Raw genomic sequence first — 22,853 nt, 5'->3', positions numbered from 1 at the left:
GTTTGGACATGGAAGATGCAAACACGCAGTGTTCTCATCCGGTGAAGTGAAGCAGCAGCAGCATCTTCTTTGGATGTGCCGCATTTCATTCTGTGTCAGCGGTAGACTGGCAAGCATTTGATGGCACGTCCTACAGAACGATCATTGCAACTGCAGTTTGTGTATCCTTTAGGCCTTTACTCCTTTTACCACTGGCTTTGCCTTTCTATACAGCCCAGCTGGTATGGTGGTGTAGTAACTTTCTCTGTGCGCAGCAGCGTCTTTACCGCTTTGGAGCGTACATTCCCTCCTCCCTCTTTTACGCCCATCGCCTCTAGAAGTAGGCGTCCAGCCGTGAACCGGGTGGGTGATGTGATCATACAACGCGAGGCGCACGAGGCCGCTGCTGCTCCCATCATCGTCTCCGCGTCTCGTGTCCCCCGGTTGCCGCCCAAAGCCCGGTCAGCCGTGCCTGCCCTCCCCCACCATCTACAGCAAGTAATTAGCGATGACATAGAATACAAGTGAAAAATTAACTCAAGAACATAATACAATTCCAAAGGTCCTGCTTGGAACACGAGATTTCACAAGAATTTCCTGTCAAGTTCCTGCGTTCCAAGCAACACCCCCGTATACATTAGCTCCAGTTACACATTTTCCAGAGACAGGCACCAACCAATGCAACCAACCTGGCAATGGCACAATGGAAGCCAGGTTATGACATACGCTAGTGCTAATTGCAACAAGAACGGTATTAAGTTATTCATACAGCGTGCGCAGTGTCGCCTGCTCGCCATGGCGCGAGAGTTCTCGGAAACAGGCAGCCGGCAACCACTTGAGGCGACAGCGCAGTGTTCCCCGGCCCCGGCTGCCTCGTGCTCGCGCCATGCGCCGTGGTCCATTCCCCACCACGTGCCCGCGCCGGCTCGCAGCCGGACTCGGGCAAGAGCTTCCTGATCGGGTCCCGGCGATGGCATCGTCTTTTCAACGCAGGTGGACATGGACGCTTCTCCTTGGCTTGTCTAGTAGTACTCCACTGGCGTGCCGGGACAACTGTCGTCGTCCGACATGTCGTCATCGTTGGCGTTGTTCCCTCCTCCACCGCCACCGGCAGCAGCCTTGATATTCCCCAAGCTGAACGGCGGCGGCACGTACGGTGGCGTGGCGCACCGGAGCAGCGCCCAGTTGACGCCGTTGAAGAACGGGTGGCGCTTGATCGCCGCGGCCCCGACCGTGGCGCCGAGCCGCCGGGCGGGGTCCTTGGCGAGCAGCGCGGTGACGAGGTCCTTGGCGGCCGACGACACCGAGGGCTCCTTGGGGAACTCGAGCGCGCGCGCCACAATGTTGGCCAGCGTCATCTCGTTGTCGTAGCCCTTGAACGGCGTCACCCCGTAGAGCAGCTCAAAGATGAAGACGCCCAGCGTCCACCAGTCCACGGAGCTGCCGTGGCCTTCCCCGGACACGATCTCCGGCGCCAGGTACTCGTGCGTGCCGACGAACGACATGGACCGCAGCTCCACCGGCTCGGCCACGAACTCCAGGTCGAGCCCACTGCTGCCGCCGGAGGGGAAGCTGCTGTTTCCGCCACAGTTTGACGACGACGGCTTCTTGGTACGCCAGCGCCGGCGCCGGCGGCTGCGGCCTCGGCCAGGGAAGAGCTGGAAGCAGGACACGGTGGGGACGATGCAGGAGGAGATGGTGCAGGATGTGGACGCCGCGGTGGAGCGGCCGGCGAGGGAGAGCGGGTCGGAGATGACGTGCGCCGGTGTGGGCGCGGTGGGGTCGCACTTGAGGGAGAGGTCGAAATCGGTGAGCATGATGTGGCCGTCGGCGCGGACGAGGACGTTCTCGGGCTTGAGGTCGCGGTACACTATGTCCACCATGTGGATGTACTCCAGCGCGGCAACCACCTCTGCCGCGTAGAACCTGTGACAGTGGCACCATTAATTAGTCCCTCTTAATTCGCGCTCAAAATCATCATTTAGCAGTGCCATCATGCATAATCAAATCTGTCATTTTTCTGATTTCCCCATCAGTAATCATTTGACAGATTGCCGCCACTCTTTAAGTTTGGTATAAAAATTAATCTTCAGCAATGCGAACATTATCAAATGCGTCAAAGTCTAGGCCAAAATATCATTGCAAACTTTGGCATCGAGCTTGGATCAAGTGCATCAGCATCCACACGGCCACACCAAATATTGGTAGGCATTGATAGTCGATAGAACTAGCAAAGCTGCACGTGTTCATGGCAACTGCAACTGCAACTGCATGCTGAAAAAGCGTGCGTGTGCATGCTCACATGTCTGTAGCCAAAAGAGCCAAAGAGGCCAGCCACAGCGCACGGGCAGGGCCACAGCCACACCTGTGCTGGTGTGCAACCACTAACGACAAGGTCAGTAACCTGTACTGTTTCTGAATCAAGGGCCGGCATGTTGGGCGCCACTGTGTTCTGCTCCAGTGCAGCAGAGAAACAGATGCCACAGGTAGCAGACGGCGGAAAAGGCATCAGTGCTGCTCGAATTAGCGCATCATGGTGGTGGCTGCAGGGAGTTGCACGCTGGGGAGCCTGGACCGATATAGTTTAACGCTGCAAAGGAATGCAACCCCATGTGTGCATGGCAATTTTAATTTTAATCCCTTCCTTGGGTTTACTAGACTACAATCCAAGTGAGAAGAGCTCAAGAAGTTCTCCCATGCATGTGTGCATGCAATTGTTAATCCTTGCCTCGGGGTTAGATTAGATTAATCCTTACAAGAAATGCCCTAGCTATAGCTAAGATGATTTCAACCGAGACCGGTCGTAGGCTGTGTAGATGTATGCGTTTCAGAGCTGTCATTCTTCCGCATCACATGGAGGGGTTAATAAAAGGCCTCCTTGACCAATGCAGAGCAGCATCTACATCAAAGACTGCTTGACATCTATACTGATGGCGAACATGGTGTCATGTTCCTGGAACGGTTCCAGCGCCGCAGCACACGGGCGCCGCTCGTGCCTGTCGTCTCAGCTCGGCCGTACCATGTTCCAGTGCCACGATGCTCCGATTGATGGCTATCCTCGATGTCGTGGTTGGTCGCCGGCAGCTGGTGAACCCGCAGCGTGTACCATCGCAATTCACAACCCTACGGTTGGTTAGTACTCCGTGTTCCAAATTGCAAATCTTTTTGATTTTTCTAGATTTATAGATATTATTATACATCTAGATATCCACTATACAATTTGGAACGGAGGAAGTTCCAAATTGCAAATTGTATCCGTTTCAAATTGCAAATCGTTTGACTTTTCAAATTGCGGAGGAGTACGTGCTTGGATTTTGTTTTTTTGAGCCGTGCGACGTGAACCTCTTAAATAATGAGCTGAAATAGACTAGATTAAGTGGCGCCAAAAGTATCTCTTTTTTAACAAAAAAAAAGATATGAAAGTACTAGCGCCCAAAAGTGTGTAACTAACTATATTTCGCGGTTGATCCGTGAAGCCAGGCTTATTGAGGTACTCTGGTAGGAGGACCCATGCATGTACTAGCATCGAGGCCTTGACTAGACGAATCGTATCCACATGATGCCTCAATCGATTAAGCGACCGTAGCAGCACCAACCGAAATAAAAACCACCGCCACTGTTCCAACCACTGGCCCGTAAAAATCCGTTCGAGAAGTGAATAAAGTCACTATCCGCCCATACAGTACACTGTACAGTAAGAGAAGGTGAGCCCGGGACCCAAGCCGGGATCACTTGAAGATACGCACGACACGACCCCTGGAAAGGAGCTTAGCAAGCGCATATGCCAAGCACAGCTTTTACTTCCATACTTGGTAACATGGACAGGCTTTGACTTGAGGGCTCAGCAGACGTAAACACTGGAGATCACATACGGCGGGGGTGGGCCTGTGTTACTGTTACCGCGTGCGCCTGTGTGGTGTTCGTGTTGATGACAGTCACAGTATAATATGCATGGCCCAAAAGCAAGAAACTGTGCTGCGACAGTGAGCTCCGATCCATCATGTCCGGTCTTATAGGTTGTGTTTGGTTGCGTAATCTAGCCAGCCTAGTAGGAGTTAGCCAAAGCTAGAGGTAGGGTTAGTTTGGTAGGACTTTGGCTCTTTCTAAAATAGAAAGCTCTGGTTCTAGTTCCTTTGGTGGAGCGGCTTCTCTGGTGAAGATGGAGCCGTTTTAAAAAAGGTTTGGCAGAACGGCTTCACCTGCCTTGGATGAATGGAAGGAGGGCCTAGCTATTTGACTTGGTTTTATGAGTTTTACATTTTTCACAATTTATGTGTGGTTTTCATGTGAAATGAAAAAGGATTGATCGATAAAATTAATCGGGTCTATATAGAACACGGTCCATGCTCAGCGACAGGAACGAGGCCAGGTGTAGGCGCCCTCTCCGGTAGCGGTACAGGAACGGGGATCGAGGGAGATTGCGGTGGCAATTTTTTTTTAATTACATGCGAACTTTGGGGGCACTTCTGTACGTTGGAGTGCGGGCCTGCGGGAGGAGCCGGCGGAGCCAGTATTTTTGGCTCCGCCCCCGCAGTACAAAACCGAGGCCGGCGCCGGGGGTGCTTCACGCACGGAGCTGTTTTTGTTTTTTTTCCGTTTGGTGCAGCTTCGGGTGAAGCCAGTGAAGGAGCTGTTAGAAATGCCCTGCCAACCTGACTTAGCCCGTATGGTTGGAGAAATCGACTCCGGGTTCGCTGATTTAACTTAGCCTGGTTATTGAAGATCATGTTTGGTTGTATGGCTTGTATTTATATGATCACCTCTTATATGGGTGGGTGAGTTTACGAAGGTCACCACTTTCTCACTCCATTATCATTCATCTTTCCATTTTATTATTTAATTTACTTAAGCGATTTTTACATGATTTTATTTTTAGTTTTAGCTTGTACTCACTGCTCATGGAAGCTTGTATCTATTTTATTATTTGGTTCTATTGAAGGCAAGTCAGGCACACCACCACACGTTTCTTGCTCTGTTGTTTTCTCTCCACCACATGTTTCGCTACCTTTTCTCTTCAGTCTCCAGTCTCCACCACATGTTTTCTTGCTCCTGCCTAGCGAGTTCATCTCAAGTCAGCGACTTGGCGTCTCTCTCCCTTCATTTCTTCCAATAAGCTAGCCAATCCTAAAGCTAGCCAATCCTAATCGGGAGCGCTACAATTGTCTCGTCCATTCTTCTCTCCCTGATCCAATTCTATCGATAATATTCTCGTCGTGGCCGAGCCAAAGCAAGTGGAGCGCCTTCTCCAGCGCGGCGACAGCGCCTGATCATGCTCCCCGTCCACGAGCTCCCGCGCACCTCCCTCAGCTCCTCAGCGAACTCCAGCCGCCCAACGCCGCCACCCTCCCCGCGGTGGCCCCGCGGTCCTGGTCGTCGTCCCTGAGCTCCTCAGCGAACTCCAGCCGCCCAACACCACCGCGGCGCCTCCACCCTCCCCGTGGTGGCCCCACAGTCCCGGTTGTCGTCGTCGTCGTCCATAGCATGGCGACTGACGATACCCAAGGCTCTGCAAGCTGCAGAGTCTATGGTGACGAGATGAAGCGGTGACGGGAGGCGAAGGGCGAGACCGGCACAAGGTGGGACCTAGCTGGCCACGGCCTGACTTCGCGGAAACGCCCGATTCGAACGTACTAATTGAGCCTAGCTATGGGTACCTTTTGGCTTAAATTGGACTGGCTAAATCCTCTAACCAGCTAACCAAACACATACATCCTGCATTAGGCTAGGCTGGTGGGGGATAGCCACCCAACCAAACATGCCCATACTGACTAACGTCTCTACATATTCTACCTTTATGTTTTGGTTCAGAAGTTCAGATGATAAAACAGGATCGCAGTGGGCAAGTGTTTCCTGATTTAGTCTCCAACCAAAATATTTTTCTTCATCGTACTATTTCGCATCACACTCGCACATTTCCTTTGTTTTCTATGCAACCTATTTCTATGATTCTATCGTTGTCGTTAAAGGATGCATCCAACAAGAGCGGAGCAATAATCTGACGTTGTGCAGCGCTGTGTTTTTTCATGATCAAACGCATTCAGAGGAACCTGTACAAAGAACCAGGCGGATGCATGCCCAACCGAAGACACACGGGGCCGACTGCATCCACTAGATCCTTAAACTACACTACAAACACAAAAGGAAACAAAAACAAGTACCATAAGGGCACAAGGAAAGACCAAAGGAAACAAACAGAGCGCCGCAGCAATCAAATCAAAACTGCAGGAAAACCTGCCAGATTTTTCTCCAAAAAGCCTAGAATCACTAGCTTACCTACGGATCAAGATGAATCGGGCCAACATTTTAGCCCCCAAAATGGCCCTTGATGAACATGAAAAACCCGTAAAAAAATCGAGGCACGCTACATACACGGCAACGATTCATCATGATCGAAGATGTAAATCAGCACGGTAACGAGGGGATCGATCGCAAGTACCGTACCTGACTGCGGCCTCGGAGAAGCGTCGGTGCGGCTGGCGCTGGCGGAGGACGTGGAGGTCGCCGCCTGGGCAGAACTCGGTGAGGAGGCAGGACCAGCGGTCCCCCTCGGCGACGCCGTAGAGCCGTGGCAGGAACGGGTGGTCCACGGTCTCGAGGATCTCGCGCTCCGTGCGCGCGCGGCCCTCCTTGTTCCGCCCCTCCAGCTCCTTCCGGTCCATCACCTTCGCGGCCACCAGCACGACCGCGCTGGTTCCGCCGGTTGGCTTCTCCTTCGCCCTGACCTCGGCGAGGTAGACGCTGCCAATGTCCCCCGCGCCGAGCCGCCGCAGGAAGCGGATGTCGGAGAGGGCGACGGACCCGAGGCGCGGGATTATTTGCGTGGAGGCGGCGGCGGCGGAGGGGGTTGTGGAACGCGGCGGGAGCGGGAGGTGGAGCGGACCTGAGGAGGAGGTGGAGCAGGAGGCGGTGGCGGTGGAGACCGTGGAGGCGGAGCGGGAGCGCGAGGAGGAGCCGAAGCTGAGGCTCTGCAGCTCGTCGGCCGCGAGGTCCGCGGTGGCGTCGCTGTCGGGAGGCATTGGGACTTGCTGCTGGGATGGAGTTGGGCTTGGCTGCGGAGGACAGGGCAGGGGAGCCGAGGAGGAGACGAAGAAGAGCAGAGAACGGAGGTGGTGGCGATGGGGATTTTAATTTGAAGGGGACACGAGGGAGGTGAACGGCTGGGACGGACGGTGATTGGGATGGTGATGGGCCGGGCCGGGATTCCGTGAGACCCGTATATTTCGTTTTTATATTTCTTTTTTGTCTACTACGCGCTTGGAGTTCCGGGGAACATGCAGGCCCTGTTCTCCGGAGCGAGAGATCTTGTTTCCATTCGACGGATGCACGGAACATTCTACCCCTGATTGCTGTCGCGAGTACTCCCTCCGTCTTGAAATATTCATATTCAGGTACGTAAAGGTTCCAAATTTGCCCTCAGATATAAGACGTTCCAGGAATTTTTGCAAGTACTTGGTCAACTCAATTAAAAATTTACCAAATATTTTCCTTGTTAACTGAAAAACTTGTCTTGTATTAGCTATAGGTAATCTGTTCTAAAATTTTTAAGATACCTTATATTTTACGATGGATGGCGTAGACGTGATTAGATTGTAACTCAAGTTTGGTGCCAAATTGCCCTTGCTTTTCCTTAAATTACTGACTTTGACCTAATGTAGCAGTGGCTATAGAAATGCATAGCATAATATACTAACTTACGGCTGGGAAAGCATGATTTGCCGTGCAGCTGGCTTGACGCACCCTTTCCGTTGCTTTCCTGTCAACAAACCAGCTGTTTCGATTTTATCTCGTGATGTGCATCAACTCTCAGGTCGGCATCGCATCAAATAATCGAGCCTAACGGCGGTAGTATTAATTCCATGCTGGAAGTTTGTGCTTGGAGCCACACACGATATACGGTAGCAATGGAGATTATAGCCGCGCTACTTCCTGGCTAGCATTGCACTGACCTTGCACTGCCGACGAGACGACGACGGCGACGAACCCAATTTTTATCAGAGATGGGCCTACGGCCCCACTGCGAGGCTAACTTGACGGCATTTGTCGGAGTGAACCAAACCCAACACAAGCGTGTAGGTGGGCCGCCTGCCAACGCTCTGTTTTGTTCCCTCTCCAGCGGTCAGGATGAAGCTGTGAGGCGCCACCTGCTTCGCTTCTTCTCGTCTTCTCCCAGTTCCAGACTTCCAGTGGCACCACCAGCCTATTTTCTTTTCTCACTGGATGGGATGGCTACTACCAATCCTTTTCTCTGACGTCGGTTAATCTGAATCGGAAGGGGATCGATGTGCCGGGCCTTTGTATGACATGTATTCAGATTGCGCTCTGCACAAGATTCTTTCGGAGAGGCGCCTTCGATTCCTCGACGGCCCCATTTGTAGAGCATAGAGAGGACCAGGGTTCAGGCAGGACAAAAGCATGGCCCCACTCAGCTCTGAGGGACAAAACGAACGTGATGCGGCGGCTCTTTGCTGGCAGCGTTATCGAATGCTCCACGCTACATACGTCTTTGGAGGGTTTCACGGTAAAAAAAAGAAAATCTTCCGTTGCACCGTTGCTAAACTGCATGTGCTCTGTCTACAAGAGAACAACGGGCGACACTGCAAATCTTGCGATGGTCTACAGTACATGGTTGCACGTTGCAGCATCGAGCTTGAGCGCGAGTGCTGCTAAGAATGGCCCAGCAGCGGGAGGCCCAACAAACGGTTCCTTCCAGATAAAAAGCAAGGCCATGTGGGCCGAATTCCAACTATGGGACAACGCAACCCAACATATAAATGTCTTATAGAAAAATGAAGACTGAAATTCCATCCGGGGATGTAGCTCAGATGGTAGAGCGCTCGCTTAGCATGCGAGAGGTACGGGGATCGATACCCCGCATCTCCATCGGTGCCTTTTTATAATTTTTCTTCCTTTTTGTTGCTTTGTTCTTCTGGCTCTGGCCTTATCCTATCGGAACATTTATCCCTTTTTTTTTTCCCCAAAGTGCTTTTCCTCCTTTTCCCTAACATTTTCCTTATCCTTGACTCTCTTTTAGAACCCTACAGTAGCTGACATTCTACCAAGCAACGTGCACGTTACAGAGACATTCCTTGCGAATCTAAAGTTGACAAATGCTGAAATGCATGCACATTGCGTCATTTTTCCTGTCCGATGAAACGCCTAGTGGGAAAGCCATACGCCACCATGTATCTAGTATATGTGCTTGCGCGTTCGTCCACTAGTACCGTGTGTGCCGTCCGTTGGAGGTTGGAGCCTGCTCTGCAGCCGGAAGACGAAGCTAGAAATCCACCACGCCACGCCAGGACGCACCGCCACAAAGCAAGGCATGGGCAACGAGGCGTCCCGAGCAGAAGCAGGCCACTGAAAACGGCAAACGCAAAGGCGAAAGGCTACCAGAGTGGCCGTCGAGTGCGCATCGCATCGGCACAGCCCACCAGACCACCACCACCACACTACTGGTTGATACTAGAGGGAGGGAGGGGCCGCCCCGGGGCGCTGAGGCGAGGCGTGGGGCGGAGGCTGCCGCGATGGGCTCCGCCATGTCGTCGAGCATGGCGCTCCCGCTCGCGGGCTTCTGCTGCAGCGTCATCTTCATCGTCTTCGTCTGCTCCCGCCTCGCCTGCGCGCTCATCCGCCGCCGCCGGGCCCGCCGGGCCCGCCGCGCCCCGGACCTCCCGCAGTACGCCGTCTCCCACTACTCCTACCCCGTCCACGTCGCTCGCCACTCCGTGGGGAGCGGCGCCGGTGGGGGCCTCGATCCCGCCGCCGTCGCGGCCTTCCCCACCCGCGCCTTCGCCGCCACCCCGCGCGGCTCGGGCGCCTCCGACGACTCCTCCGAAGCCGATTCCCAGTAAGTACTACTAGCGCCTTTTCCGGGTCCGTTTCCCTGCGCCGATCGCGATCCGTCGCCTCCGGTGCTCTGGGTTGGCAATCCGCGATTCCAATCTGTGCCCGTTCGCCACCTCTCGATACTGTAGCGTCGCGTGCAATGTAAGCTTCGAATCTACCGTCCTGCTTTCGCGTGCGGTCCACTTGAGTTCGCATTGGGTGGAATTGGTTACTTGCCGATGGCGGACGGTGGGCGAGTTCGTCATTAGGAACTTGCAGTTTGAACGGAACTGTCATGCCCGATCGCGCACGTTTTAGCTGGTAGGATTTTTTGATGGTTGGGGATCGGCGTGCTGCAACAGCCAACAAGGGGCTTGTAGTTGCGAGGGCACTCGTAGATGGGTCGCTCCCCCCCGATGCCGCAATCAGTGGCTTGTAGGTGTTTTGGCAGATGCTGGCGTCACTATCAGTGCTTAGTTGGGTGCTTGTGGGGTTCACTGCTATGTTTGTCTAATACCACCGTTATGTTTGTCGAGCATACTTATACTATTTTGGGCCGTGGGACTGGGAATGTGAAATGTTCTGTTTGTGGTTGTTGAATGTGGAAAGTTGATTAGGCCGTAGACAGTATATAAGCTAACACAAATTCTACTGGGTTCTCTCGTCATATGGAAGTGAAACAAATCTAAGGAGAAAACATGGTTAATCTTACTTGCCATTAGTTAATGTCAACATATTGCCTAAGATTTTACTAAATTAGGTGTTTTCTTACATTTTCCATCGTTCCCTTTGCCAAGTCTGTGCTTGCTTAATGTTACTGAACAATCAGGATGCACCACCCTAGTAGGAGGTAGCCTTTTGGCACCGATTATCAAGCATGGAGGGAAAACAGTTTCAGTCTTGAGGCATATAGCATTTCTTTTCTGAAACAATAGTAGTAACTATGCCTAGCATCCTTTTCTTGCATCCAAGTGAAAATGGTGGCACATTGTTGTTAACTGTGCTGATATTCTGATTGCCATTTCTGTTTTGTTGATATTCTTTAGCAAAAGCATCTTTGAAGGCACTAAACACAGCCACTGAACTGCTTCATCATTTTTGGCAGGTGCATCATCTGTCTTGCGGAGTATGAAGAGAAAGATGTGCTACGCACCCTTCCTTACTGCGGCCATGATTTCCACATGGCCTGTATAGATTTGTGGCTGGAGCAGAACTCAACCTGCCCAGTCTGTAGAATCTCGTTGCTTGATAACCCTGATACCGATAGCGACCACACCACACCTCCTCTACACAGCATAGTGATTAGCCCTCCAAGCTCTCCTGAATCGTCAAGATCAGATCCATGCCGCTGCCTGTTTGTCAGCGCTGGACATTCATCCAGGGCATCAGAGGCTCCTAGACATGAGCCCGACCAGGAGAATCAGGTGGCATCTGACCCATCAGTGGATGGGGCTAACAACATGCCGTTGTCTGAAGTTAACCCCACGCCTGAGAATAACAGCCAAACAGTAAGAAAGCAGGTGGACAGATCTACCCAGCTAGGGCCCTGCAAATAGCAGCTGCTTTGGCGTCTCCCGTTTTCTGCAGAACTGCAGGGCGAAGGTGGTCCTGTAAAATGTGAAGCATCTGCACTGGCGGATGGCTGTTGTAGGTTAGCTTTGAGGGGTTTGTTGTATATATGAGAAATCATTCAGGTTTTTTTCTTGTTGGAGAAAAAAGAGAGAGAGAGAGCACATTTCCCCCCCCCTTCAGGCATACTACCTGTTGTTGCCATGAACAGATAGGACGAAGTAAATCCTGATTAGTCCCATGTGATGACTGATGAGAGCATTTGGCATTGGCATGCTTTCTGTACTGGAGGTTAAACTGAGAAAACCATTTGAAATGAACAAGCTTCTCTGGGGATACTGGAGGTTAACTGCTGATGCAGCTGTCTCACTCAGGTATGCATGTAACAGTTCTTCCTGAACAGTATGAGGACCAGTTGCCATCTTGTCAGCATATAACTGGGAATGCTCAGTCAGACATCACAGTTGTATTCATACGTCTGCTGTAGCACCATGTGGTCTGAACCCAACGTTCTGTTTCTGTCAAGTACGATGACGCCGAACTGATCTCTGAACCTGAAAGATTAGCTGAGCTGATGGAGCACGATCAACATTCCATCCTGGTGCATTATTACCAGCACAGTGTTCTGAACAATCCCGATCCAAAGGCCAGAAGATCAGATCCCTATGACTATGATGAAATCTCTGATGAAAGCAAACCCAATCTTGGATGGACCTCAAGCGGCAGAGAGCAGAGAGAGGAGAGCAGGAGCAGGAGCAGGAGCAGGATGCATATGGCTGCCCACGCAGCGTCGTACGCCCATGTCGGTCGGTCCAATCAAAATGATGAGTCACCCCAGATCTAACCGCGTCAGCGTGCTCGCAAACCAGCAGCTGAGGCAGCAGTGATGGTTTTCATTTTGCCTTCTGCTCTGAGCCGCACGCAATAGTGCGTCGTGTTTACTGTGCCGCAATGATTCACTCCAGTGGGGGTAATAAGCTTTACAGTGATCCCTGTCGGTGCCCCAGCGCACTTAAATTGGGCGGCATCATGGCGCCATGATCCATCCACACCTCTCGTTCTGCAAAGCCACTCACTGGAAGAGGAGGGAGGGAGTGCCATGGCGGAGGTGAAGCACCTGTGCCTGGTGAAGTTCAAGGAGGGCGTCGTGGTGGAGGACATCCTCAAAGGCATGGCCGACCTTGCCGCCCAGATGGACATGGTCAAATCCTTCGAGTGGTACACTCATCCCATGATGGAGCTGCCTTTGCCTTCACCTTTCTGTTTTCCTTTCGTGAAGCTTACACTGCACTGCATGCTCAAGTAGTAGTAACACGTACGTACTAGAAGCAAACTTTTTATCAGTCATTCAGCACATAAGTGTCTGCCCCAACTTCTTCAGACTTTCAGAGGCTGCACATAGTGCTTTACTGAATATTTGCCATGTCCAGGATCACGATTCATCACATGCTTACTGCCGATTGCAATGCGTTCATGGCCTCCATGAATGGATGAATGAACATTGAAACTGTTGTTGCAGGGGGAAGGACGTGCTGAACCAGGAGATGCTGACGCAGGGCTTCACACACGTCTTCTCGCTCACCTTCGCCTCCGCCGACGACCTCACCGCCTACATGGCCCACGAGAAGCACGCCGCGTTCGCCGCCACGTTCATGGCCGCACTCGAGAAGGTGGTCGTCATCGACTTCCCCGTCGTCATCGCCAAGCCACCGCCACAGGCATGAGCCTCTGTCGGCCATTGTACGGTGACTTTTCAGGTAGCAGCAGATCTCGTCGTCTGTTTGCAGCGGTAATGTACTAAGGCTGCTTATCACTGCTTGTTCTGCTATATATCCCTCCGGGCTAGTACATGTAGTGTAGCTGTGCCTGTAAGGCAAATATCACCCAGTTCAAGTCCCTATTGGTTGCTTGATTCCTATTGGAATAAATTTCAGTGATCTTTCTGGTAGCAGGTACCTGTACAATTCACTTGTAATTTCTCTCTTTTCGGCGTTTATGATGGATTGACGGATCCTAATCGAGTTTTATTACTGCCTCGTGGCTCCTGCTCAAACTTTTGCTGGAGCAGGTGTGGCCATGATAAAGTCGGGTAGTACAGTGTACATTGGTAAACAGTAACCAGTCAGTGCATTCCTGTGAAGGCATTCATGCTGTCATTTAAACTCCATCTGAAGGACCGAACTGGATTACAGGAGCGGTGCTTATCTTCCTCGTCCTCTCTTTCCTTGCTTACTCCTTTTGGGAAATGATGGAAAACTTAGCATGGGTCCACAAATATAAGGGATTCCAAGTGCATATAGAATCCCTTATATTTGTGGACGGAGGCAGTAAGCATAAAGGACGGACAGCTGCAGATTAAACTCTCACAAACTCACATACACTTTGCAAATCTTTGAGATTTCATATAGCCAGGGGCTCAAATGTATGCATGTTTAAGTAAACAATCCTGGCAATCATTGTCTTTCATACGCAAGGATGGCAAGAAATGCTGAAACAGACATGCTACAGTTCTCGTCAAGAAATTTGGTGTTGATCTTAGGAACAAATATAGGTGATCTTTCTGGTAACAGCTCCTATCACTGTAATTTCCCCCTCTTTTCGGAGTTTATGAAGGATTGGTAGATTCCTAATCGTTTCTTGTTACTCGGTCCTGCTTAAACGGTAGTTACTTAGCAAATCGTGCACATGCTATTATTACGTCAGTGCTTTCTTTTCGTCAAGGCATCTAGAGTCCACTGTCCTCTCTTCCTCCGTTTTTATTTTGGGAAATTTGAGGATTAATGTTTCTCTCTGCAACAAGGATGGCGGGAAATGGCTCCTTCAGCCACGATCACCAACGGCTTCTTTTTGGGCCACGATGGGCTGGGCAACGTGATGTGTACTTTCGCAACATAATTTCTTTCTTCTGTGAGATGAGATGATAGCATAGCCCTCATCTTCCTAATTACATAATGGCCACCGTACCTGCGAGGTATACTTTCATGATCGTCATTCATGAAATTCAGGAGCAATCGCATAGCTCGCTGACACGATCGAGACAATTAGAGGGCACACAATATTTGCAGCTGATTTCAGAAAAAAAAAATATTTGCAGCTGTTATCATGGGCGTGACGATTTAATAGTTGTTGTTCAGCGACTCTCCCATTGAACCATTCTTGCGACGATAGACTTGTGCAGCCAGTAAGAGTAGTTACTTCTAGAATTGGAATTGACCAGAGCACGAATGCGCATAGAATGATCAAATGAAAGACTGAGCTCTCGCTTTCAGTTTCTGAAGTATCACAAATAGTCACCATCAAACCCATATAAACGGGGAGGTTCACCAGACTTGCAAGTCTAAACCTTATCGAACATAGCTCCCAGGTTGCTCACTACTATAATCGAGTTTTCCAGACGTGCTGCAGTGAAGAATCAATGATAGGCCTGCTAGCAAGAGAACTGCCAGCATCAGCTCATCACACTTGTCATCTACAAGCCGGATCAGTGCATCACCATTCATCAGTCTATATGCATTGCATAACTTGAAAGCAACACTGCATTTGTCAAACTCCAACACCAAATCAAGGCAATACAGCTCACAAACCACGATGAAGTTGGCCAGATTCCATGGCTGCCGTGCCGAGAACCGTCATATGGAGCATGAACCTCTTGTACCAATTCCTTGACAAGGTCTAACTAAAATCCAGACACATGAAAAAGATACTGCAGCATAATCAGATGTACGTATGTTTAGGCATGCATAGTTGCACGCTGTTGTACTAGTAGGTTTACTAAGAAACAAAAATAAGGGAAATGAAAAGGAGAACAAGACACAAACAAAGAACAGAGAATTTCGTCCTAGCGTGGCAACATGGTTGCTTGGCAAAATAGAGTATCAGATATGATGATGCTCACATGATGGGTGACACCATCATCAGTCTCTTTCGGCTGCTATCCAATTTGCCAATTTGGCTTGGAGTATCAGATAAACTGCAGAGAGAAACAAAACCCCAAAAAAAAAAATGCAGAATCTATTCTCTCGTGAGAGGCAGCAGGAAAGTGAAGCTCTCACGAGAGTAGAATCTGGGAAGGAGAAGCAATAACCCGTACTCCTTCACTTGTGTTGCATGCCGGCACAGCTTGGGACCAACACCAAGTGCATCGTTACATTTACGCCCTCGTCAGACTTTGCAAACAGAGAGTCATGTGGCGATAAATTAGGACAGGGACATGGACATCGCTATATAGCTGTTGAAATTACAAGGACCAAAGAGCAGCAATTATCGACATAGGCAGGGTGAAAGACAAATGCAATGATACAATGGCTGCAAAACATGTGGTTGATCACAGGAATCAGTACTTGAGAACCAAATTGGAGCACAAGTGTGTCTTAAAGAATGGTCGTGCGATATATTTGATGGCAGCGTGCAGGAATCTATGAAGATATCCATGCAGTGCATGTTATAGGCGCACACAGTGCCGCTCTACCACCATGAAATTGTCCCAGAATCATTTCATTTGTAGCACCGTTATTGCAGCATTGCATCAGAACAGTCAAGACCAGAAGCAATGGAGGTAAACGTTGATGCAAAGCGTCCAACAAGCAGAAATTTGCAAGCTTTTGTACACCACCTGACATTTTGCACACAACAGAAATGCAGCACCAAACCAAACACATTCTAATATTTTCTAGTATAATCCTTTGTTAACTGTACGAGCACACAGCTAAGATTATCTGGAAAACAGGAAAAAGCAAAAGAAAGAAGAAGATGATCCCGACACAGCAATCTCTCCTCTCCTCTCTGTATGTATACCACATTTTCATGGTATCTTCCCAAACTCGTTCATTTGGCACACTAGAATCTATAAGCCTAAACTGTAAGCACAACCATTCCCATCTTGGTTTGGTTGGATTTACTAAATTCCATCAAATTTTTCCAAGTCAACAGACAAGAAACCAGGGGAAGCAAAGCATGGTGAGCAGCAGCATTGACCTGAAGAATTGGCCATCAAGGCGGGGCCCTCAACGCCTGCACGACGAGCGCGAAGCCCGGCGCGGCGGCCTCCTCCTCGAGCCAGAGCCTGCTCTCGAGCGCGCTCCTCGCGCGCAGCATCACGACGGCGCTCCCGGGCGGGTCCCGGAACCACCAGCCGTGGAGGTCCCACAGGACGTCGACGGGCGCGCCGTCGACGAAGACCGTCTGGTTGCCCCGGAAGTTCCAGCGCAGCCTGCGCGCGTGCACGGTGCGCTTGCCGTCGACGCTGACCCAGAGCTCCTCGCCGCCGCCCCCGGAGGTGGTGGTGCAGCCGACGGTGACCTCGTGCTCCGGCGCGCCCTCCGCGAAGCGGACCCGCGCGGCGTGCATTGCGTTGGGCGCCGCCACGACGCGGTCCGCGCGGGCGACGGGGAGGAAGCGGGCCTTGGGGATCTGGCCCTCGAACTTGGCCTTCACGAACTCGGCGGCGAGGTCGCCGACCGCGAGCACGACCTCCGCGTTGGCGACGGCGACGAAGTAGAACCCGGAGACCGGCTCCGGAGACGAGTCGGAGGCATACTTGGCGGCGGTGAGGTCCCAGAAGAGGGCGAGCGGGGGGTGGTGGTGGTCGTCGGAGGAGGAGGGGAGGGAGCGGGTGCCCTTGCGGCGGCGGAGGGGGACGGCGGGGGAGGAGGCGGTGGGCCCGGCGAAGGAGAGCGTCGGAGGCCCGACGGGGGAATGGGCCCAGGTGAGGCGGAGGAGGAGCGGCGGGGAGGTGCAGGCGTGGTAGGTGGCGGTGACGGAGATGGTGGCCGGGGAGGAGGAGCCCGCGGCGCCGACGGAGGCGACGAGCGTGGAGGCCGGCGTTGTGCAGGCGACGCGGACGGCGCCGTCGGAGACGCAGGAGGCGAGGTCCCGCACGGAGGAGGGGAGCAGCAGGCTGGACGCGCTCACCATTGGAGGGGGAGTGGGGCGCGCTCCCGATCTGCGGCGCGGCGTGCAATGCGTGAGGTGAGGGTGGTGTGGGAGGTGGGGACTGAGGGGGTTATGAATGGTGGGCGCGGGGGGCGGACCCGACGGCGAGGGAGGCGGGCGGCACGCCACAGCAAGAGCAGAGCAGAGCAGCCGACTGGTAACTGCCGGAGCGGGGGGCGCGAGGATGCTTCCGCTTTAAGGCTAGCAGAGACCGTGCTGGCCGTCGGATCTGAAACGAGGGAGCACGAGAGCCGTCCGCTTTGCCCAGCACGCTTTAAAGGCTGTGGACGTGAAAGAGAAATTTACAGTCTGTATGTCTCTCTGTTTGCTCATGATGCGCCCTTTTCAGTTCACGCCGGCTACCATTTTGAGACGAAGCATTCATTCAAACATAAAATTGCATTAAAAAGGATTTTGAGAGGAGCTTTGACAGGATTCCGAGCTAACGTTGTATTAAAGGACTATCTATTTATCAATTGACAAAATTATATAAGTCAAATATGTCAATTGGATTAAAATCAATCCGTTTGAATCCATCCATCTATGATTAATAAAAATAAAACAAAACTAAAATATTTTATTTCATTGCTACAATGTTCCGAGCTTTATCAGGATTCTGGGCTCATTTTATATCTTAATTTCATAGTATCATGTTCCAAAGCGAAAGTTCTAATAATCCCATAGGATTTTGTAAAATGTTATATAAGATTCTGATAAAAAAATAAGCAAACTCTAAATTAGGTACTCACCCAATCACCAACATAATATCTTAGGTTGTGGTTTTAAGCCAAACCATTTGAACTTTGACTGTCATAAAATTAGTTAACAATTATTTATACTTAAAATAATAGTTTTGTATAAAATTAGTACTCAAAGCTTAACCTGGTAAACTGCAGCATTGTTCCAAATAACTTATATTTGTGATTGGACAGAGTAATATATACTCCCTCTTTTTAAAATATATATTGTTTGAACAAGCTAATTAGGTTAGATGAGGGAGTACAAGGGAATTTGAGTTCTGTCAATTTAACCTGCCCTGTTTTTACTCATCACATGTTACGATTGTTAAGTGATGCAATAATTAATATAGGAGACATTTTAAAATAATTGAGTTCCATTTAAATATTTTTACAATCTATTATAAGTTTACAATAAATTATATGCATTCTTTTTTTAAAAAAATCTTTTGCGAATAAAATAAACTTGTTAGAACCACGATTCTGCTATCCAATCCTACCGAGATGGCCAGATCTTGACAACCTTAGTTGCGAGCGCGCGTTTTTGGTTGTCAGGGGTGACGGATATTCTTCCGTTTGGCTGCTTGCTGCAAAGCTTTGGAGCTCGAGTCATCATTTGATCCCCTGTGCGGCGGGGCCAGATGGAAGCAGGCCATCCGGGGGGTCGTTCAGGCCGCATGGGCAGCACGAAACGCATGTTTCGACGAGTAGGCTGCCAAACAAACCAAGGGAATGCTGTGTCTGTGTGCTGCCTCTGATGACCGATAAGAGTACCACCAGCGGCCTTGTCCGCCTCCTCTCCACGGCTCGGCTCACATGATGGCAGTGTCGGAGTGAGACCACAGACCACTTCGCCATCGCCGAAAAAGAAAAACCACTGCCAGTCTTGCCCGCTCATCTTCTGAATGTTGATAAATGTAAAGCTCAAATCCCATTTTCTGAAAGACTATTTTCCTCTGTTGAGTAAAGCATAGATCCACACAAGTTTCAGCAAGCAAGCAAGCAAGCAAGCAAAAGTAGCTAGAGCGACAGGTAACAACAGCAGGGGCGAAGTGTCGGCTCGACAGGACGGCAGATCAATGATGGCAGAAGTGCGGGCCTGATCAGTGGATCATGCATTCATGCATCACCTAATATAATGTTCTGCTCCAATGCCCGCAGCGCAGTTTGATTAGCAAAAGAGACGGGCACCCATCGACGACGAAGATGTCGCTGCCAACTACTAACTCCCAGCAAGATCGCAAATCCGGCCGAATGCAACGGGGACCTTGGCACCATATACCTGCAATCCACAAAAGGTTACGCCTTCCAATGATAGAGGATTAGGAAATGGTTAAACAATGCTGTCAGAGAAAGCAAGGTGGAGAATTAGAAACCAAGCAAAGGCTTGCTACCTTGTCTCTTGGCATGTGTCTCCATGTTTTCTTCAATGAGGTGGTATGTGGTCTCGCTATCGTGGGAGGCGAGATGATTCGATAGTTAAGGTGCAGCAGTATCTCTGAATCTCACAAAACTAAACCACAAAATGTGTCGCTGTCACATGGAAGTGGAACCAAAATATCATAAATTCGCTCCCATCTTGACAGATCGCTGCGTTATTAAATAACTGATAGACTTTGCTAGGTTATTAGCCAAAACTTATGGGACTAGCCTGTTTGAAATTAACGCATGGACCATTGGTCCATGGGTTATTAGCCAATCTGATCTGACAAGTGAGCATGTGAAATACGACTTAAAAAAGAGAGAGGCTAAATTGAAATATATTAAGATGGTAACTTTGTCAATCATGGAGTAATCTACTTCGGTAACTGGGAATGCCGGCAATACCAGGAACTTGATCCCAGAAGCAGTAAAAATATATGTGCATGGTCTGTTGACTTTACTTCTTTTTTATAGGTCCAAGGGGATGAAAAAATAAAATAGATGTGCCCATGCTGAATAATTGTTAAAGCAGAAATGAGGCACTCATCTGAAAACAAGGAAAGGAGGATCCCTGAAACCAGTAGACAGCTTTTCAGCTCTCAACAACCAGCACAAATCCAAACCAATTCTTATTCCAGTTCCTTCTCAGGAAAGATCAGATAGTGTGGCATTCGTGCACAATGATGTACAGTCCACATTCTAATCCTGTCGGCAAACACAAATTTGTATTGCTAGGAAAGGGAAAGACGCAGACTAGTATTCCGCTCGGTTCAATCATATATACCTGTATGTTTCAGCAACAGATAGAGGAATTTCTTTTTTCTTGTTAGACTAGGTGTTGACAATGACTCAATGAGGTTCTGCAAATGCAGCGGACACAAGTTGACAAAACAGGCCTTTGTGTTTCTGACCTACAATAGAACCAGCTGACGAGATAATGTTATGCAATTGGAGAGAAGTTATATTACTCCAGCTGACAGCAGCAAGGCAGTTGAACGGTTGAGGAGGGCAACGCGTTCAGTTCCCTAATCAGAAGGAAGAGAAGCATTAGGTTGGGGGGGAGCGGGGGTTGAGGAGATCAGATTTCCAGATAAAGCTATACATTAGGAAGGAGAACGTACTTTGCTGCCAACTAGAGATGCATTTGTCGTCTTCTGCTCACCAGGTCGAATGGCCCCTCGTGCTACCTGAAGGTTGCAACTGATCAGCATGGGAAGTTTCCACTCCATCAAGAGTCCAGTTGGTCCTAGTTTAGCCGGAATCAGCATGGCAAGGAAGAACCATCGACAGCACACCACGCAGGAAGTAGTACTAATTGGAATCCTTGAGAACTTTCAAATTATTTGCGTAAAACATAATCTCCTGCTCTTCAACAATTTCCAGCACCTACTATGAGGCATATGGCATGATTGTATAGGAGGTCTTCAAGCAAACGGAGCAGCAGGAATGCATGCTTCAATGAGCATACCGAGGAGGGCAATCAAACCAATTGCTGTTACTGGGAAACTTTGTCCGGCTCTTCAAGAAATCATGGGTCAAGTTAATGATCCTCAGAAAAAAAGAATAGTGCCTATCCTAATATGGAGAACATGGACTTCAGATCTGTGGTTAAACAACTAGCGAGGTCAAACTTCAGGAGGTCAGTTTTTGAGAGAATACAGGAGGCCACAAATCCTGAATTCTCAACAACCATCAAACTGATCCTGTGCATTTCTGTACTTCTTTCCTATTCCAACTCCAATGCTAGCATATTCCTCTCACTGGTCTGAAATACTTGGCCGTTTACTTCTGTCCCTGTGGAAAAAACAAGAACGATGGCAATGCTACTAGTGCTTCACTGTTTGGACAAATGACTTATCTTTTTGCTGGAAGGTGTATTTGTAAATAAAGAACGATATGACTAAATCTAGTTTAGATCAAGAAGTACATTTTCCGTGGGCAAAAATTATGACAGCATTTCCTCCAAAAAAAATTGTGCCAGCAACATCAGTGGCGAAGTGTTGGATTGAACTTAAATTGGATCAACAATGTGAAGAGGGATCAGTGGATCTTGGATCACTCGTGGTCCTGTTGCATGCAAAATGTATGTTGAGCCAAAAAGAAAAATAAACATAGTCTGTCGCACAACAAACCATACGCCAGTGCCAACAACTCGGAGATCACACGCTCTAATGGAATGCAATGGCAAGAATGTGACCTTATTACCTACCGAATTCAGGACCGGAAAAAAGTTAAAAACAGATTCATTTCCCAATGATTGAGATTAATTAAGGAATATACAACAGGGAAAGCATGATGAGGATTATAAACGAAGCAAAAGTTTGCTCCCTTGCCACATGGCTAGTGTCTCCATTTTTGTTCATAGGGAGCACAACGTTTAAGGTACCAACTCTGTACTAGCAGCTCTTAAATTGCATAACTCCAATAAACAGATGGCAGATCAAATGTGTCGCACGGGATGCAACCTTAATTTTTTAAATTTTGCCCCCCTTCCCCCCCCCCCCCTCCCCCCCCCCCCTCCCCGGCAGTACACTGTATTAATTACCAGACAGAATATGGCAAAGACTCACCTACTGCTGATGCAGGCTCCGAGGCTCACAAAGATCTGGCTCTTTGGTCCATGAATCATGAACCAATGCAATCTGATCTGAGAAATGAGGATGTGAAATATTGTTAAAAAAATTGAATATTCTATATCAAATCATGGAGCAATGCAAGAATATGAGAATGTGATACATGCATTGGCTAAAGGAGTTATTGATCTCAAAAGCATTATAAAATAGGTGCATGGTCGTTGACTTTGATTTCAGATTCCAGCAGAAGTGACTAAATGAGACCCTCACATCAAAACAAGGAAGGCAGGACCCCTGAGACCAATAGACAGCCATTCTTTAACTTTCAACAACATCCAGAAAGAAAAATATTGCTACAAATTAGTTACTTCCTCCTTATGGCAATTCAGATAATGTGATCTCCCTGCATAGGACCAAATAATTTAATCCAGTTAGTAGGAACAAAATTTATTGTCAGTAGTGTGAGAACCAAATATTATGCTGCAGTTCATACATGTAAAATAGCAGGACAGGTAGATGAATTATGTACATCTGACACATTTTCTTTGTTCTTGTTGACCTAGAAATTTTTGACAACCAATGGTTTATAAATGCATAGGTTGAGCTACTGGACCAGCTAACAAGATAATTTTGTGCAACAGGGGAGAAGATATTATACTCCTAACTGATAGCGGCAAAGCAGTAGAGGAGATGGTACATAGACTTCTCTAGTCGTACCAAACCAAAAGGAAGAGAAAAATCAGCATGGATGCAAATTCTGATTTCCAAATACATGTATTATGCACTCGCTAGGAAGGAGGGATAGAATGTAGCTCCC

At 49.4% G+C, this 22,853-nt stretch overlaps 4 protein-coding genes, 1 long non-coding RNA gene and 1 other non-coding gene across 8 annotated transcripts; 3 read left to right on the top strand and 3 right to left on the bottom strand.

Moving 5' to 3' along the window:
- Window positions 1–327: 327 nt before the first annotated feature.
- Window positions 328–7,083, bottom strand: LOC101770489 (serine/threonine-protein kinase AGC1-5). 3 transcript variants are annotated; one of them, XR_001164607.2, is made up of 4 exons: window positions 6,421–7,083; window positions 749–1,905; window positions 656–668; window positions 328–468 (listed from the first exon to the last, which is right to left on the bottom strand). XR_001164607.2 is itself a non-coding variant. In XM_004977486.3 (2 exons), the coding sequence occupies exons 1-2, from the start codon at window positions 6,993–6,995 to the stop codon at window positions 1,002–1,004; spliced, it is 1,479 nt and encodes a 492-aa protein (XP_004977543.1). In that variant the 5' UTR covers window positions 6,996–7,083; the 3' UTR covers window positions 489–1,001. The 3 variants fall into 3 exon arrangements, 1 of the variants encoding a protein (XP_004977543.1); XR_001164606.2 differs by lacking the exon at window positions 328–468 and having other exon boundaries at window positions 489–668; XM_004977486.3 differs by lacking the exon at window positions 328–468 and having other exon boundaries at window positions 489–1,905.
- Window positions 7,084–8,786: 1,703 nt separating this feature from the next.
- On the top strand, window positions 8,787–8,859 carry TRNAA-AGC. The gene has a single exon. It is a non-coding gene; the product is annotated as a tRNA-Ala (tRNA).
- A 340-nt stretch (window positions 8,860–9,199) lies between these two features.
- Window positions 9,200–11,729, top strand: LOC101768069 (RING-H2 finger protein ATL80). Its single transcript, XM_004977480.3, has 2 exons — window positions 9,200–9,826; window positions 10,910–11,729. Exons 1-2 carry the CDS (start codon window positions 9,504–9,506, stop codon window positions 11,358–11,360), a joined length of 774 nt encoding a protein of 257 aa, XP_004977537.1. The 5' UTR covers window positions 9,200–9,503; the 3' UTR covers window positions 11,361–11,729.
- A 645-nt stretch (window positions 11,730–12,374) lies between these two features.
- LOC101768471 (stress-response A/B barrel domain-containing protein At5g22580) lies at window positions 12,375–13,390 on the top strand. The gene is made up of 2 exons (XM_004977481.4): window positions 12,375–12,591; window positions 12,893–13,390. The coding sequence occupies exons 1-2, from the start codon at window positions 12,473–12,475 to the stop codon at window positions 13,095–13,097; spliced, it is 324 nt and encodes a 107-aa protein (XP_004977538.1). The 5' UTR covers window positions 12,375–12,472; the 3' UTR covers window positions 13,098–13,390.
- A 1,171-nt stretch (window positions 13,391–14,561) lies between these two features.
- On the bottom strand, window positions 14,562–17,453 carry LOC101768869. Its single transcript, XM_004977482.3, has one exon. The coding sequence runs from the start codon at window positions 17,284–17,286 to the stop codon at window positions 16,363–16,365; it is 924 nt and encodes a 307-aa protein (XP_004977539.1). The 5' UTR covers window positions 17,287–17,453; the 3' UTR covers window positions 14,562–16,362.
- Window positions 17,454–19,013: 1,560 nt separating this feature from the next.
- Window positions 19,014–21,854, bottom strand: LOC111258032. Its single transcript, XR_002678660.1, has 3 exons — window positions 20,585–21,854; window positions 19,436–20,488; window positions 19,014–19,323 (listed from the first exon to the last, which is right to left on the bottom strand). It is a non-coding gene; the product is annotated as an uncharacterized LOC111258032 (long non-coding RNA).
- Window positions 21,855–22,853: the final 999 nt, after the last annotated feature.

This window comes from Setaria italica, chromosome VII, assembly GCF_000263155.2.
Source record: "Setaria italica strain Yugu1 chromosome VII, Setaria_italica_v2.0, whole genome shotgun sequence".
NCBI lineage: Eukaryota > Viridiplantae > Streptophyta > Magnoliopsida > Poales > Poaceae > Setaria > Setaria italica.
The sequence above is the reverse complement of the archived record's forward strand: the minus strand, read 5'-3'. Positions and strand labels throughout refer to the sequence as shown.